General features: G+C 46.5%; 1 protein-coding gene across 1 annotated transcript in view; it reads right to left on the reverse strand.

Annotated features, from left to right (window-relative positions):
* Nucleotides 1–684: 684 nt before the first annotated feature.
* The window catches only part of Tdp1 (tyrosyl-DNA phosphodiesterase 1), an 88,681-nt gene continuing 74,056 nt past the window's right edge, over nucleotides 685–15,309 (reverse strand). Inside the window, exons 15-16 of the mRNA XM_003472471.5 lie at nucleotides 5,947–6,055; nucleotides 685–1,020 (exon numbers count right to left, since the gene is read on the reverse strand). Coding sequence (XP_003472519.1) covers nucleotides 947–1,020; nucleotides 5,947–6,055 — 183 coding nt within the window. The 3' untranslated portion in view covers nucleotides 685–946. The remainder of the gene's footprint in view (nucleotides 1,021–5,946; nucleotides 6,056–15,309) is intronic.

A 15,309-nucleotide genomic window follows, 5' to 3' on the forward strand; every position in this document is an offset into this window, starting at 1 on the left:
TGGCTTCAGCTGCCAGCATGGGGTCCCCTCCTAGGTCTTCACTGCAGCAGGCCTGGGTGACAAGGGTGTAGACACTGGGACCTACATGGAGGTGAGGGTCAGAAAAGTCTTAGTTTTCCTATCTGTTAAATGAAATGGTTAAGCTAATTCTGTGGTTTTTGACATTTTTTTTTTTGTACCAGGAATCAAACTCAGGACCTCATGCTTGCCAGGCAAACACTGTGTTACTGAGCTAATCCCCAGCCCTTTTTTACACCTTTTTTTAAAGGCAGGAAAAAAAATTACAAATAATATCCCTGATGAAACCCCAACATGTAAAAAAGAGCTTCTCGGCTGGAGAGAGGCAGGAGGCCCTGCCGCCCTGTCTCCCAGCCTCCAGAGTTGGCCTGGCAGCCCCAGCCAGACCCTGCCAGGCACAGAAGCAGCTCACCAGCCTCAGGCACGGAGCCAGCAACATCTGCAGACTCAGTCCTGTGCCTCCACAAGGCACACGCAGAATGCAGAGAAAGGGCAGGAGTGAGAGAGCACAGCATCGCATTCTCTCTCTGAAAAGCTCCTGTTTGGAAAAAGGGCACCTTTGGAGATGGAGAGGGAAGAAACATCAAGTGTAAACTCAGAACTGCTGACACCACTGTCAGAGTCCACACTGCCAGGAGAATAATTTCACATCTATATCCGTACATATTTTTTTTTTAACATCATGAAGTTTAATTGCTTTCTTTCCAAAGTACAAAAAAGTGAGTTAAGAAAATAGCACTTTTTTAGTAGGAATATCAATAATGACCATTAAAAGTTTAACTCCCATGTTCACAGAGCAACCTTTACAAAAAGTTTTATAGAGGTGCGAGTAAGACTCTAAGGGAAGTGAGCATCAAGTACAAACAAGAACAGTCAGTGTCTGGGGGGTCAGCGTCTTACGCTCAAATTTCACAGGGCTTCAGGAGGCTCAGGACGGCACCCACATGTTCCCATGTGTATCTGGTGCTTTCACATAAGGAATGTTCCAAATCCATGGCCGATCTGGGGAAAGAACACATCATATATACATGTTTGAACAGGATCACAGGAAAATCACTCACAGATGGGATAAAAGCACATGTGTGCTAAATTCTGCAACCTGTAAGGAATGCATTCTGAATGAACCCCCAGTGATACTCCCTGCAGACACTGCAAAGGTTCACGTTAGGACACAGGACTGAGCATGGAGAGGCAGGAAGACCCCAGAGGCGAATCTTGGCCCTGTCAATGAGCTGAGTCACACTAAGTCACTTCACCAAGCCAAACCCAGATTCCTCATCTGCACCTCTGATGTGGACCTGTCATGAGGAATAAATGAGACACATCATGGCCCCTGGGAGACATAGCATTTGACACATGGCAAAGGTATAGCCCACCACAGCGATTTCCTTTTCTTTCAGGAAGCCAGAGAGAGCAATGATAATAATCGGTGTCAATATCGTTGAAGACTCATAGCTGCGGAGACACGAAGTCTCTGCTACAGGGCTGCAGACCTATGTTGGCGTGCCTGGCACCGTACACTGCAGAGTGGGCAGAGGACCTGGGCCCAAATGCCACCTCCATCCCGCCCAGCGTCTTAGTGAAGGTAGTGGGCTTTGATCTCAGATTCCTCCTGTGAACCAGGAAATTATTACATTAGCAACCATCAGGGATTACTAAAGCTGAATGAGAACATCTGTGAAAGTTCCCGGCATATTGCAGGTGCTCCATAAACAGAAATTTTTCTTCTTTTAACTGCTTTTTTCCCCAGAAATTGAAAATAACTTCCACAAATCACTCTTGCCATGCATCACTACTGCTAATCATACCGTTTCAAAAGAGCTGTAATAACATGGGTAAGCTTTAACTGTATCACAAGGATTAAAAATAAATCCCCAACTTGGAAAGGTAGCAGTGCTTACTGTAAACTGACACTTCCTAAGTCTAAAAGACTGCCAGGCTACCGCAGTGGACTGCAACATCACCTTCTCTGGGCCTTTTCTGCTCCACCCAGGGCATAGCTGCTAAATGGTGCTGTCTGTTACCCTCTCGTTGCAGTAGCCTTGCTGATTGTATTCAGTAATCTCAGAGCAATCCTGCAAACAGCAGCACCCAGCAGGATGTGCAAGAAAGAATTCCAAAGCCGGCAACAAATTATCAGAACACTGTTGCCTGCCTTTGGCCTTGGTAAGGCTGGAAAGCTCAAAACCAAACTCTCTTTGTTAATTTAACAAGCTTGTTGGACAGTACTAAGCCTGCTTTGTGTGTTTGTTTCATTAGAGGCTGAGGGACTGGCAGGTGCTGGCTGCAGCTTTGAGGCCTCACTGCTTTACCCAAACCCTCCTTCTCTTCTATTTGAGACACACCTTTTGTGCCTGGGCCTCTGTTATTTACCAGTCTTATTGCTCTGTGGGGTAACATCAGCTCTGCATTCCCAAGGCAGAGGGAATGAAGCAGTTAATAGTGATGCTCTTTGCAGTAGTGGGTTTGTGATACAGACATTTACTAACCAGCAACATCAAGATCACCACTCCATTTACTCATTTTCCTCAAAACGAGGCAATAATGACCAAGAATGGGGTCTGGTAACTGTCTTGTTCGTAAATCCCCCACAGCTCTGCTTCATAAATGAGTAGAATGTATGCACAGTGGCTGGTCACCCATTATGCTGGCTACACAAACTAGAGGGAAAACCAGAAAAACAGCCAGGGAGACAGGAGTGTGGCTGCTTCTTTTTACCCCCTGCTGCTGGAAATTAGCATTAAAAGTGACTTAGAGGAAACTGAATTAAGCAATCCTAAATTGTTCCATGAGATAATAACTGACCATATGCACATTTGACTGCTAGGTAGATGCCAGGGGCTTTGCTAGGTGCTAGGGACAGAGGGTGGGGAAAAGCCAGACACGCAAGCCTCATGCAGCTTATAGTCCAGAGGAGCAGGATGCCATGGGGATGGTGTTCTGACAGTCACAGTGTCGGAGTGGTTCCCGTTATAACCTGGTACACAAGAGAATCACTTGTTAGAGTAACTGCATTTCCCAGGGCTCCTGCCAGGGTGGGCCTAACAATGTGCAGTTATTCAGTGCAGTTCTGGCAGTGGGCAGTTGTATCAAATCCCAAAGATGATCTGGCTGCAGTCAGAGTTTGGGACGCAAGGCAGAAGGGGATGGGATGCTGCCTGGTTCCCCGGGGATACAATGGTAAGAGCATAGACAGGAGAGGGACGTGAGCAGGTGTACATGGCAACAGGATGGATTCCAGGGAGAAGAGAAACTGCAAAGAGGAAAAAGGAGCAAAGTCTGGTAGGAAATGAGGAGGTCTAGTCATGGCTGCAGCCAGAAGGCTGGGAAGGACAGCCTGGGTGGGGGGCTTCCATATCTTTGTCTCTATCCTGTCTTCGCATGGCTGGATCATGCAAATCTTAGGCCTTTTTGCTACCAACTCCAGAACTCAGTGCTCACAGAGGGAGCTCAGGGCAATGGCAAAGGGGCACGGAGGCTGGGCCCAGTCTGCCTGTGAGACTGTAGCAATTTAACCTGAGTGAGTGTCCTGGGTTCCTTGTCTGGAACTGGGGGCGGCACTACAGTATAGCACGCAGTTGGGAGGAGGCCATGAGATAATTCATGTCCGAGGCTCCTATTGGCTCCTGGTGCAGCCACTGTGCTTAGTGCAGTACTAACTGCTGTTATAATTATCACTATCTCAACTGCAGGGGCTGAGCACTGTCATTATCCTATACCCTGTAGGTTCTCGGTGTTTTTTAACAATCAGATAAATTTTTAAAATTGGTGATTTTGCTTTAGAAGAAGACTTCTCGAAAACACTACTCCCAGGAGCCTAATGGGTTTGGCTGTATACAATCTGAGGAGAGACAACCTGGGTCTGCCTGTTCTCCAAAATACACCCAGGCATCCAGACAGTGCCTGCGCACAGCAGGCCCAGCATAGACCTGCGGGGAGGATGGGTAAACAGCAACTACTACACAGAGCCAGGCTCCTGATAGCTCTTTCTCAGTTTCTGCTTCCCTTCATTTGATCACTTTTTTGATTTTAAGATGTCTTGCCCTAACTTTTTATGGCAGGTGTTTTGCTTTGTTTTTTTCTGCAGTAGTAGTAGCCACTGTAATAAGAACAATTATGTAAACTCTAAGCTAGAGAGTGTCAAGCACATTATAGATATCTCAGGTTTTTTTTTTTTTACTACAACCTGTAAGGTAGGCACTCCTATTTTACTCTTGTGCAGAGAGAAACACAAAGGCTGAGAAAGGTAATGCTCAAGGCCACTTAGGAAGTTGCAGAGCTGGCATGTGACCATAGCCTGGCTTTAAGGCATGCTTTTCCATTTTAATTTTTTGGCAGCAGGTAGGATGATCAGATTCCCTGAAATTCTGATAAAATCTATATAACCTTGCTAATAGAAAAAAGTCTTCATGAACATACAACAAACTTGGTGGACACGACAGAACACAGCTGCTCTCAGAAGAGTAGAAAGAAGAATGCTTTGGACTTACTGTCGACACGAATGATCAGAGGGGTACAAAGTTGCCTGTAAGGCAGGATGACAGGCTGACAGCAGGAGACAGGACAGGCTCTGACAGATGCATCAATATGATCTAAGAAGTGGGTCCCCCGGGGTGGAAAGGGGGGGAAGTTGCCAGGGGCCAGGCAGCACCACATGGGCGAGAGAAGGCCTTCCAGGGCGAGGCCAGCTCTCTCGAGGAAAGAGAGTTTAGAATATTAATGCAGTGATATCATTAAAACTTTCCAATCAAAAAAAACAAAAAAACAAAAAAAACCTGTACCTGTTCAGATTTAGTACTTGCACAGAAAATTTGCAGATTAGAAGTTCGCTACTCATGTAGGTCTCTAGCCTCCAGGAAGGAATATGTGGGCTCTGGTGATAAGCATTTGCTGCTGTGAATTATTGATTATGTCCTATTTTCACACTTCCTTTGTGTGAGGGTGGGTGGCCTGGCCCTCTGTGAGGCTGGATCGCACCTAGGCAGGTGTGGGGCGGTGGGGCTGGGGGTTGGAGGCGTGCACCTTAGCCAGCTGGCCCTCAGGACGGGGTACCTCTGTGGATATCCCTAGGGCTTTTCTATGGGGAAACATACTTGACCACTGACCTCAGGAAATCCATTGTCTAGTACAGCAGTTTCAAAGAGTGGCAGGTGGACCACACTCAGCCATTAACTGCTGTGCTCACGATCACGTCCATGCAACTGTGCAGAGGTGGGGTGATGCCACAAACCGAGACTGACAGACAGACAGCAGTCTAGCCCAACAGCTCTCAGGCCAACAAGGTGGCTTGCAAACACACTAAATAACCCTTTGCTTGCTAGTTTTTCTTCTAATTTTAGATAGTGATAAAAATATTACAATTTATTAATTATTTTTATTTTGGCTGTACTGGGGATTGGACTCCAGGCCCTCACCCTGAGCTACAATCCCAGCCCTTTGAAAAATTTTTTTTGTGGGCCAGGGATTTAGCTCAGTGGTGTAAGCGCCTTCTCGGCAAGGCTGAGGTCGTGAGATTGACAGGGTTTCACCAAGTGGTTAAGTTACCAGGCTGGGTTTGAATTTGTGATCCTCCTGCCTCAGCCTCCCATAGTGCTGAGATTACAGGCCTGTACAACCATGCTTGGCTCAAACTAGTAAACTGATAGAAATTTCTTGGCTTTAAAGTCTAATATAGTAAACATAAATAGACATGAGGCCTCATGTGATTAAAGGCTCTTCAGGCTTCTCAGTAATCATAAGACTGCCAAAGGGTTTCAAGACCAAACAGCTGGGGGCTGCAGCTCCAGTGGCCCAGACAGAATGCTGCAAACCTGACCTTCCAAAGGTTCCATGAACCAGGCTCCCACTGAGAGACCAGCAGCATCTCTTGGGCTCTGTTTGCTTCTAACACAATGCAGCCACCCATAGCTCCCTGTGTCTGCGTCTCACCTTTACTCCCGTACAGCTCCGGGGGCAGATCGTACGGCACAGGGAAGGCAGTTGTGGGATCCTGGCTGCCAGAGAAGAATTTCTGCTTCACTTTGAAGCTGTCCAGGCCCTGCAGACACACAGAGAGAATCCGTGATTGCATTTCACTTTCTAAAAAGAACCAGAACATCCCAAGAAATGATCATAACCTTTTGACATCCCCCACAAACCCAAGTGTTTTCAGAGCTATTATCTTATGTCTATTATCTTATATCGTTATTCTAACGAATATATTTGTAGCTCTCCCAAACTGTTTTCTTTCCTAAAAATAAAAGGCTTACATTTCAGGGATTAAAAGTTTTCAAGAGTTAACAAAAGATGTGAGACAATCAGAAGAAGCAGTTTTGGGGGTTACAGCCCATTCCACTAAATGCTCTGTACAGCTGGCAGGGACTCTGTAGAATTCACCGTATAAAAATACCTCAAAATACTTTCAATATTGCTATAGTAACAGACTGCCGGCTCGGTAGTAAGAAATAAAAGTTGCTCTCATGTATAATGAAAGTGTTCCAGTAGGAATATAAAAATGAAAAATTTTCAGTAATTACCAAATGGAAGGTTTATTCCATGAGCTGCCGAGCAGGGTGCTGATCTCAGGTGTGCACTAGGGTGGAGGTGGAGGTGGCCCTGCCCTGGCTGATGTGTGTGCTGCCTTTTCTTCTCCCTTGAGGCCTGCACTGTGCAGATGCTTAATACATTCATGCTACTCCCCAGGTGTCCACACAGGGACATCCTCTGGGCCACCCTGGCTCACTCTGGCACTCTACTTTGTCCAACTGTCTCTCACGCCTCTGCCCACTGTTCAAACACAAACCCATCCCTCCTGTTCTAAATACTCTCATACCAAGCAGTGTCATCATCTTGGGAAGAAGAAAAGAGGGAGCACCAGGGTTCTTGGTCTCTGTGGTCATGTAAATTAGGGGACTTTGGGCACAGGTGCAGCAGAGGTGGACAAGGCAAGAGTCGCTCTGACCTTGGCCGCGGATGACTGAAGTCCTAGCCTGGACTCTGGTGCTTACTAGGCTGTGTGCAAGGCTGATGTTAGCATTCATTCACTCACTGGGGAGCTAAAAGGATAATCTAAGTTTATCTCACCTGTTCCTTGTCATTGTGTATTTTGTTCTTTGCTAATGCCCTGTGGCGGTGGGTGGGCTTATTTGTTTAATGGAACACAAGCTCAACAGGACACTGCAAGACAAGGTGCTGACTATGACTTCTGCCCAGGTGAAAGTGGAAAACAGTGACAGCAGCTCGCAGGAAGCAGCACTCTCCCCACTGAGTCAGATCCAGCCCGCCTGGATTAGCGGGCTAAGATTTCACAGAAGATGGGAAACTCAACACATGATGAGCTCCACTTCCGGCCCGCCCCTCACTCCTCCTCAGGCAGTTCCTTCCTGGGTAGCCCAAGATCCCGTATACACCCACACCTCGACCCAGGGACCTTGGGAACTCTGGTCACTAGATGCCCATGTTTCTGATTTGCTTAAGTCAACAGAGCTTCTTTCTGCTTGGCTGGAACTACAATCCTGGGGTCCCCACTGGCACAAGTCTGGGGCAAAGGCCCAGAAGTGAAGGGACTAATGAAGTTCCCGGCTAGGTGAGGCATGTGATCTACAGGAGCCATGGCTGTCCCTGTCCTCATGGAGTGTACTGTCTGGGAGGACACATTAAGTAAGCATATTTGTAAAAGATACATAATCGACATTTGTAGCAAGCACTGTGGGAACATCCGAGAGTCTTGAAAGAACAAAGGTGCTTTAGCAGCAGGACTTGGGGGAGGAGGTCGAGGATGGTCAGCTGAACGAACCCTCCCTAAGTTGGCGGGGGGGGGTCATTAAACTCTAGAAGAGAAGGAGAGCTTGAAGTACGAGTGGGAAGGAGAACATTCCATGGTCAGGGAGGAGTAGGGAAAGGATGGCTAAGCTCTTTGCATGCTCTAGGAACTGTGATGATTGGTAGGACAGGTTGCTGGCTGCTTATGTGCTGGTCTCAGTTTCCTCCTTTGTGAAAGTGCGATGGCCGAGCTCCTGATGGTCATCTCACTAATGTTTCTAACTTCTGTGCCCGGCACAAGCCCTGTGCACAGTGGGCGTGGAAGAAACTGAGCTGCAGACCTCCCCTGCTCTGCTGGGTTTGCATGGAAACAAATGGACTACGTGGGGGGAAGTGGCTCGTGCACGTCGAGACCCATGGAAAGGTGTGGAGCTGCAGCATCTCTGGTGGAGATGCTGTCTCAAACGCACTGAGAGGATGTATGTCAAACATGCCTGGCACAAGCGCCAGGCATAAAGGGAAGAATGACCCATTTCCAGTAGCAGGATAAGGAAAGGCTTTGTAGAAAACAGTAATTTAGCTGGGCTTTGAAAAACTGATGTAATTTTGGTAAACACAGTGACGGTAGGGAAGATCATCAGAAAATAGGCCGGCATAATCCAGGGCAGAACTCGAAAGGCACACAGCAGGGACATCTGGGGGTGGAGGGTCGTACCACGGAGAACCACACAGGCTGGAGAGGCTCGGAAATGGAGGAGGAGGGACATCTGTCGGCTGGTACCTATTAAAGCAGAATCTCTCCCTGGCTGTCGGACTCTGGATGGCAGGTGAACTGTCTAAGGGGACCCTCATGCCCACCAGAACCCTGAGGGTGTGACTGTGAGGAGGAGGAGGCCAGCATTCAAGCCCTGTCTGAAGGGACCCATCTTCTTTGTTTGCTGCTTACACTTGTTCAGGTTGAATTTCTGCCACTTGTAAAACCACAGGACCCTGGTGAAGGAACGTGGCCCTTACTTCAATAGTGAGAAGCCGCAGAAGGCTTCAGGAGAGAAATGTCCCAGTATGAAGGCTGCCTGCAGCAGCCTGGACAGTGACTTAGGCAGGGACTCTTTAGAGCAGGAGGCCAAGTCACTGCCACTCAAGGACAGAGAAGGAAACAAGATTAGTGGTGCAAAAAGTTTAGACACAAAGTGAGGTGACTTTGGATGAAGGGTATCTGTGGAAAGAAAGGAATGAATTGAAAAGAGACTAAAAGGAAATGGAAATCAGGGACATGGGAAGGTAGGGCAGAGGAGGAAGTGGGCTGGGAGACCAAGGACCCCAGAAGGCTCTGGGCCTGGTCACCGAAGGTCATCACGGTGTCCTCCCTACTCCCTATTTTTCCCACTCAGCCAGGGGCTACTTAGCCATCAACCTTCCCAGATATGGGGCTGGGTCCTTCCTCACGTCTTCCTTCTGACATTTCTAGAGCTGAGGAAATTATTATCTCTTACTTTGGTAGATTATTTACCTGCTGTGGGACCCTAAACAATTAATTTACTTTTCTGGGCCTTGGTTTATCAAATGAAGATAATGATGTAATTTGTAAGGATATGTAATTTAGTACTATCACTGGCATGTGATAAGTGTTCCCGGAAATAAACTACTATAACTGTAAATATATTCATGTTTTACACCAGAGGATCCAAATCTAGAGTTTAAGTAGTTGTGCAAGGCCACGCAGCTATCTAACGCAGCAAGGCTGGAAATGTAGCCCCGTCTTTCTGATTCTTGGTCCTATGCTGCTTCCACCAAGTTCCCACCTGTGGTGTCCCATTCAGCACAGAAACCATAACAACAAAAGTCTTTGCAAATCAAGAATCAGTGCTAAGGCAGGCCCATGCCAGGATGGGCCAGGCCCTGGAAATTCTGGTAGAAGGGGTCAGAGGTTGGGAAGTGGTGCCCAATTAGTGATCCTTAAATACTTGATGGAGGTTTAGGTTAAAAAAATTTATATGTCTCTTCTCCCAAATTGTTACTTCCATCAGTATCACGGCAGTTGAAGATTCTTCATGGGCTGGACTAAATCCTGTGCCCTACACGTCTTGACCCAGGCTTCCATTTTGTGCAATCTGACCTCAGATACGAATCTGACAGGAAGCAACATGCTTTCTTCCTGAATGCCATTTTTGATCCAAATTCTAGGGTATTATACCAAAAAAAAAAGTACCACTTTTCCCTTCAATCTGGACATCAAATAATTTGAGGCTGGCTCCTAATTACCATTATTTATATATCATGGTGGTATTGTGTGGCATTTTACAAAACAGTGGAAGGCACCCTCCCAGGCACAGATGCTTAAAAGACAGCCAGGACAATGCGTTTATAAAACACCAGGTGAGAGGGCGGACACATATCACACAGGAGAAATTGCTGGCTTTTCCTTTCCACAGCTTTGGGAGGGAAAATGCCGGAGACTGTTTGGTTCGGGAGCTTGGCTCCATCGCAGCAAGCAAGAGGCCTGCCCAGATTTCAGCTGGAGATGCTGCTCGTTTTGTTGACACGTGTCATGCCTGAGCAGCAGCAGTGAGTGAGACAGCCCTATCCACAAGGGATCAGGTTTTCTGGGTAAAACAGGGACAGGAGGAGCCAGCTGATCAGAAATGGACTAAGTATTTGGGAAAGAATCATGGGGAGGTGGTGGCACCTGGTCACTCCTGCCAGGCAGACTCTGATCCCCCAGAGGAGTGCTCTCCTGCCTGGGCTCTGCAGGATGGTTCTCATGTGCAAAGGGCTTGCTGAGCACAACTCAGGAGGATGAGAAGCAACAGCCACGCAACATCCCGGAAGTGACATCAGCATTCTGATTTGACTGAAAGCCTAGGAAGCACAGGCCTTGAAACTTCTCCTGGTGCTGTACCTGCTGTTGCCATTGTTGCTGTCAACCATAGCCTCCACGGAGCACACGTTAGGGAGCAAGTACTATTACGAATCTTCTACAGACCCTGCCTCTTATTCTCACATGACTCTGAGCTAGTTACTGTACTATCCCCCCTGGACAGAGGTGAATAATGAGACCTACCAAAGTGAAATTACCCTGTTGGTAAGTGGGACCTTGGTTCTGGTCTGTCCCATTTCCAAGCCCATTCTCTTTCTGTCATTGTGATTACCACAGCTCTCAGGTTCCTGAATCTTCCCACTGTATGTCCCAGAGAGTTTCTTTTCTTGGTGCTTGGGATTGCTCCATGTGTTCTCTCACATCCAGTCTCCTTCCAATTTCTTTCCATGTTCCTGGCTGAGATGAAGGGAAGTACCCCAGGATGACACAGTGACTAAGGGTCTCAATCCATGCTCATCAAGTGACCAGAGCCCAGGCTTACAGAAGTGTTCCTGGTGAACCCTGAAGTCACACAAAGCAATCTGGATGTTATCTAGTAGGCCAAGGGGAACCACTAAAGGCTGAAGGGCACAGGAATGCAGACCAGTATATGTGGGCAGAAACAGCATTGAGCAGAAAGGAAACCTGAGATGAGGAGGGAGGAGCCAGTGAGTCCAGGGGAGAGAAGACAGTGACTTCTTTGGCAGGGCAGATGAGACAGGATATAGGAACTGGATGAGGAAGAGTGAGAGGCCAGTGGCATATCAGCTGAGTGGGAGAATGTAAGACATTGCCAAGAAAGGACTCATGAAACATTGTTGCCCAGCTGTGGACTCCTGGGAGCCAAGTGATGGGTAAGCCCGGTGGCAAGTAGACAGAAGTCATGGTGTGGGAACAGAGCAAAGAGCTCAGCTATGGAGAAAGAGGTCAAGCATTGGCTCAGCTGCAGCTCTCAGAATGGTATTAGTTGTTCCAGCTATAGCCCCCATCTTAGGAAGGATGCATATGCCTCTACTATGTGCTGTCTTTGAGAATGAAAAGACAAAACACAGTTTAACCAGAACAGAGAAAAGGGAAAGGTGCAATTTGGAGAGTGAGGTCCTGTAGACACCTGACTTGTGGGGACTGGATTGCAATACCTGATTCTGACTACAGAAAACAGAGAATCCACCACCTCAGCAGCAAACAAACCTTGGGCTCTGAAGAAGCTCTAAGCTAAGAGCAGGGACCCTTGGGTAACCTACAGGACACTGGTCATCGATGCTAAGATGGTCACTTGCATTGTGCACAGAAGCAGGAGGAGCTCTGGTCACAGTGTGTGCCACATTCAATAAACAGTAAAAGGAATGAAATTCAAAGAGAAATTCTTCCACCACCCTGGTATACAAACACACAGATGCCTTAGTGCTTGATACACAGCCACTGATCTTCAAAATCACAGAGTCTTTCCTATATTAAGGTTTTCCACAGGTGTGTATGTCTAATTTAAAAGTTAAATACGTTAGCAAGAAGCACTCAGAGAACATTACAGAATTGGTAAGTTGGTATCAGTTGGTATCAACAGAATAAAGTCTTTGACTTAAAACAAAGGCACTTATTAGGCACCCAATACATGTCATGTGTGTAATAAGTCAAATGTATTTTGACATTAATCTTTAAGGCTCTTGAAAGTGTTGTCCCAATCAATGGGAAAACTACTGATGCTCTACATACAAGTTTGGTTGATCTTGAGAGGATGCATTAACGGATGTGTTCACTTGAACAAAAGCAGGAAAAAAAATAGGAACAGGCCATTATTTAGTTACCAAGGACTTACCAGCTTCCAGATCAACCTTAGAGGCTTCAAGTGGCATTTTTATGGAATGGGACATGCTGGTTCTCCCTCCACCTGTTTCTGGGCTCTAGGCAGTTTTATGTCATGTGGCTACCTGGTTGCCAAATGACAGGCCCTGGTCGGGGCTACGGCAAGTGTAGCGCAGGGGTCCTTCTCGGGGGCCACCTGTGCTGTCTGAGGCTGTGCCACTCCTGACTGTAATGCTGGTCTCAGGTCACTGTTCAGGACACAGTGATCCGGACAGTCTCTGGTGAAGGACAAAGGAGGTAGCTCTGGGTGCTGATAACTCAGAAATGTGGGTGGCAGAGACATGGAGTTCTGCCCAGAAGGCAGGAGGGGATGGTCCTGAGAAGGGATTCTGGATGCCGTCCAGCCTGAAGGAGGGCCGGGACCTCCACAGGGCCAATCTCTTTGGCAAAGGTGTAACTAGAAGCATCAAAAGCCCTGTCTAACTCATATTGAAGGGGAAATTGAAAGAAAGAAACACGTTGCCTCTGCATTCTTGACAGCACACATTTTAAGTTTAAGATCAAGAGAGAACTCTACCAGGCATTTATTAAGTGAATAGCTGAAGTCCGAGAAGTTGCCCGAAGTGCTGGGTGGTCAGCCTTTGGGACTCGGAGCCAAGGCTGCAGTGATAGGGAGAAGGTGGGCTACAAAGTCCCCAGAGCTGGCCTGGCCCACTCTCCGTATCTTTGCTGTTCAATGATTTGATTCTATGAATTTCCCGAGTATTTTTCAACAGTTTCTTCCTTTTTTATGGACTTCAACTGCTGTTTGTGTAACAACTCAAAGAACACTAAGGCCCTCTCGCCTTAGGTTATGCTCCCCCGGGGTGCTCGCCTCCCTGACTATGCATGTACAGGGTGCTTCTCTGACATTTATGAACCACAAGTCCATGGGAGGGCCAAAGTCACACACTTCTGAGTACGTGTCACAACACCTAACTTCTGCACCTCGCCCAAGTCATTTAGGACAACTGAAGGGCAGCTCAGTGAGATGGGAAAACGGCTGGGAACAAGACAGTTTGTGGGTCCTCACCACTGTTAGGGGGAAGCAGCTGTAAAGTACAGCTCCAGGCTCTGTAGCTCAAGACAAGCCAACACACTGTAGGAGAATTCGTTGCCTTCTTAGTGTGGTTGCTTATGTGCTTGCTTTTCTTTCTAACTTGGACTTTATATATTTTACTTGATATACCTGAAACAGTGAATTAGATTAAATTTATACATTGAAAGGCTATAAGGAATTTCTCCTTTAGATAGCTGATTGGCATATATATTCAGTGCTATTTATCTGTCTCTTTCCCTATTTTATTTTTTTCCTCTTATTTGTTATCTCTCTCTTCAGTTTTCCAGATATAGAAAAAGCATACAGAAAATACATAAATGGTCACAGAATTAGGCCAGTACCACACTGTTCTTGATACATCTATGAAAGATTTAGAATGACAAATGCAATCTTTTTTTTTTTTTTTTTGGTACTGGGGATCAAACTCACAACTTCACGCTTGCTAAGCAAGATTCACTCTCAAATGTAACAATGAATCATCTAGCTATCCTGGTTGGGGCTTATCTCTTGAATCTTTTGGTATAATACAAATGGGGTAGAATTTATTTTTTTTATTTTCTTGCCTGATGACTTCATAAATAAAATCTCTATTTTACTTCAAGTGTGCTATGGGGAGGGGGTTTCTTTTTCCAAAAATGTAGAAATAAGAGGCCAATATAAAATCAATTTGCATATTCTAAGCAGTTATTTCTATTTTTTCCATCTATTATCCTTCCCTGGTATACATAGAATAAATATCTGAGCTAAAAATTAGCAGCTGAGAAGAACCTAGAGGGTGTGGAAGGGCAATATATTTCTTTCCTATTAACCTTTTCATTACTAAGGATCAGGGCAGAACAGTTACTTATAAAAGAGCAGAATTTTTAAATCCTTCTAATAAAAGCCAAACTAGAATGGCATGGAATCTTCCACTACTAAAGTTACTACTGGAGATCACTCTAGCCTCAGTTTAATGCCAGTCACTATAATCACAGCACAACACTGAATACTGTGATCCTAGAGTTGTGGGCTCACTGTTTCCCAGAAGCTGTGATAAATTTGGAAGATCACAAAGAGATCGTGAGATCAGTCTTGGGACTACGCCCCCCTCTCACTAGGGAATCTCAAGGCACATCCCTGCCTAAAAAGCAGCTAACCATCTACCTTCCAGGGCTGCCAAAGCTGATGCCTTTAGCTGTAAGCAGCTTATGCACCTCCTTGCTTTATTCTGTAAGAAGGAAACAAAATGGGCTGAACCATGCATAACTCCACCCTCAACAGGCCAGTTATCCAGATTTGCAGTGAACGCATTGAGGAGAAAGAGGATAGAGATTGGCAAGGAGAGGAGAGCGAGAGTGAGGGAAGAGTCGCTTCCCAGAGCAAGGTGAGGACAGATAATCAGTGAGACCTTCAGGGCCAGCTGGGAGGGAAGGTGTTCTCCAGCACCCCTGAGACTGAATCCCATGTGTTACTGTCCAATTCAGGTCCACAGACAAGCACAGAGCATCCCCTTAGCTAAATCCGCTTTCAGGCAAAGTGGCTCACAGTGGAGCTGTGTCATGTGTCTTAACCTATATTTAGTTATAGTAAATGGTATAAAAGGGAAAAGAGCAAGAAAAAAAAAAAAAAAAAGCACCAGCTATCTCGTGGGCCATTCTTACTGCATCCCACTGATGAGTGCAGCCCAGAGTGTGCGTGAGGAAGTAGGATGGGAGAAACTGGGCATCCGAGCCTCTCAGTGCTGGGGATGGGAATATGCCTCCCTGGGCCAATGTGATTCTAGTGTCTAGAGCAACATATGGCTTGTACAAGA

Source organism: Cavia porcellus, unplaced genomic scaffold (genome assembly GCF_034190915.1).
Source record: "Cavia porcellus strain 051 isolate PalLab524CR breed Dunkin Hartley unplaced genomic scaffold, mCavPor4.1 scaffold_31, whole genome shotgun sequence".
Taxonomy (NCBI): domain Eukaryota; kingdom Metazoa; phylum Chordata; class Mammalia; order Rodentia; family Caviidae; genus Cavia; species Cavia porcellus.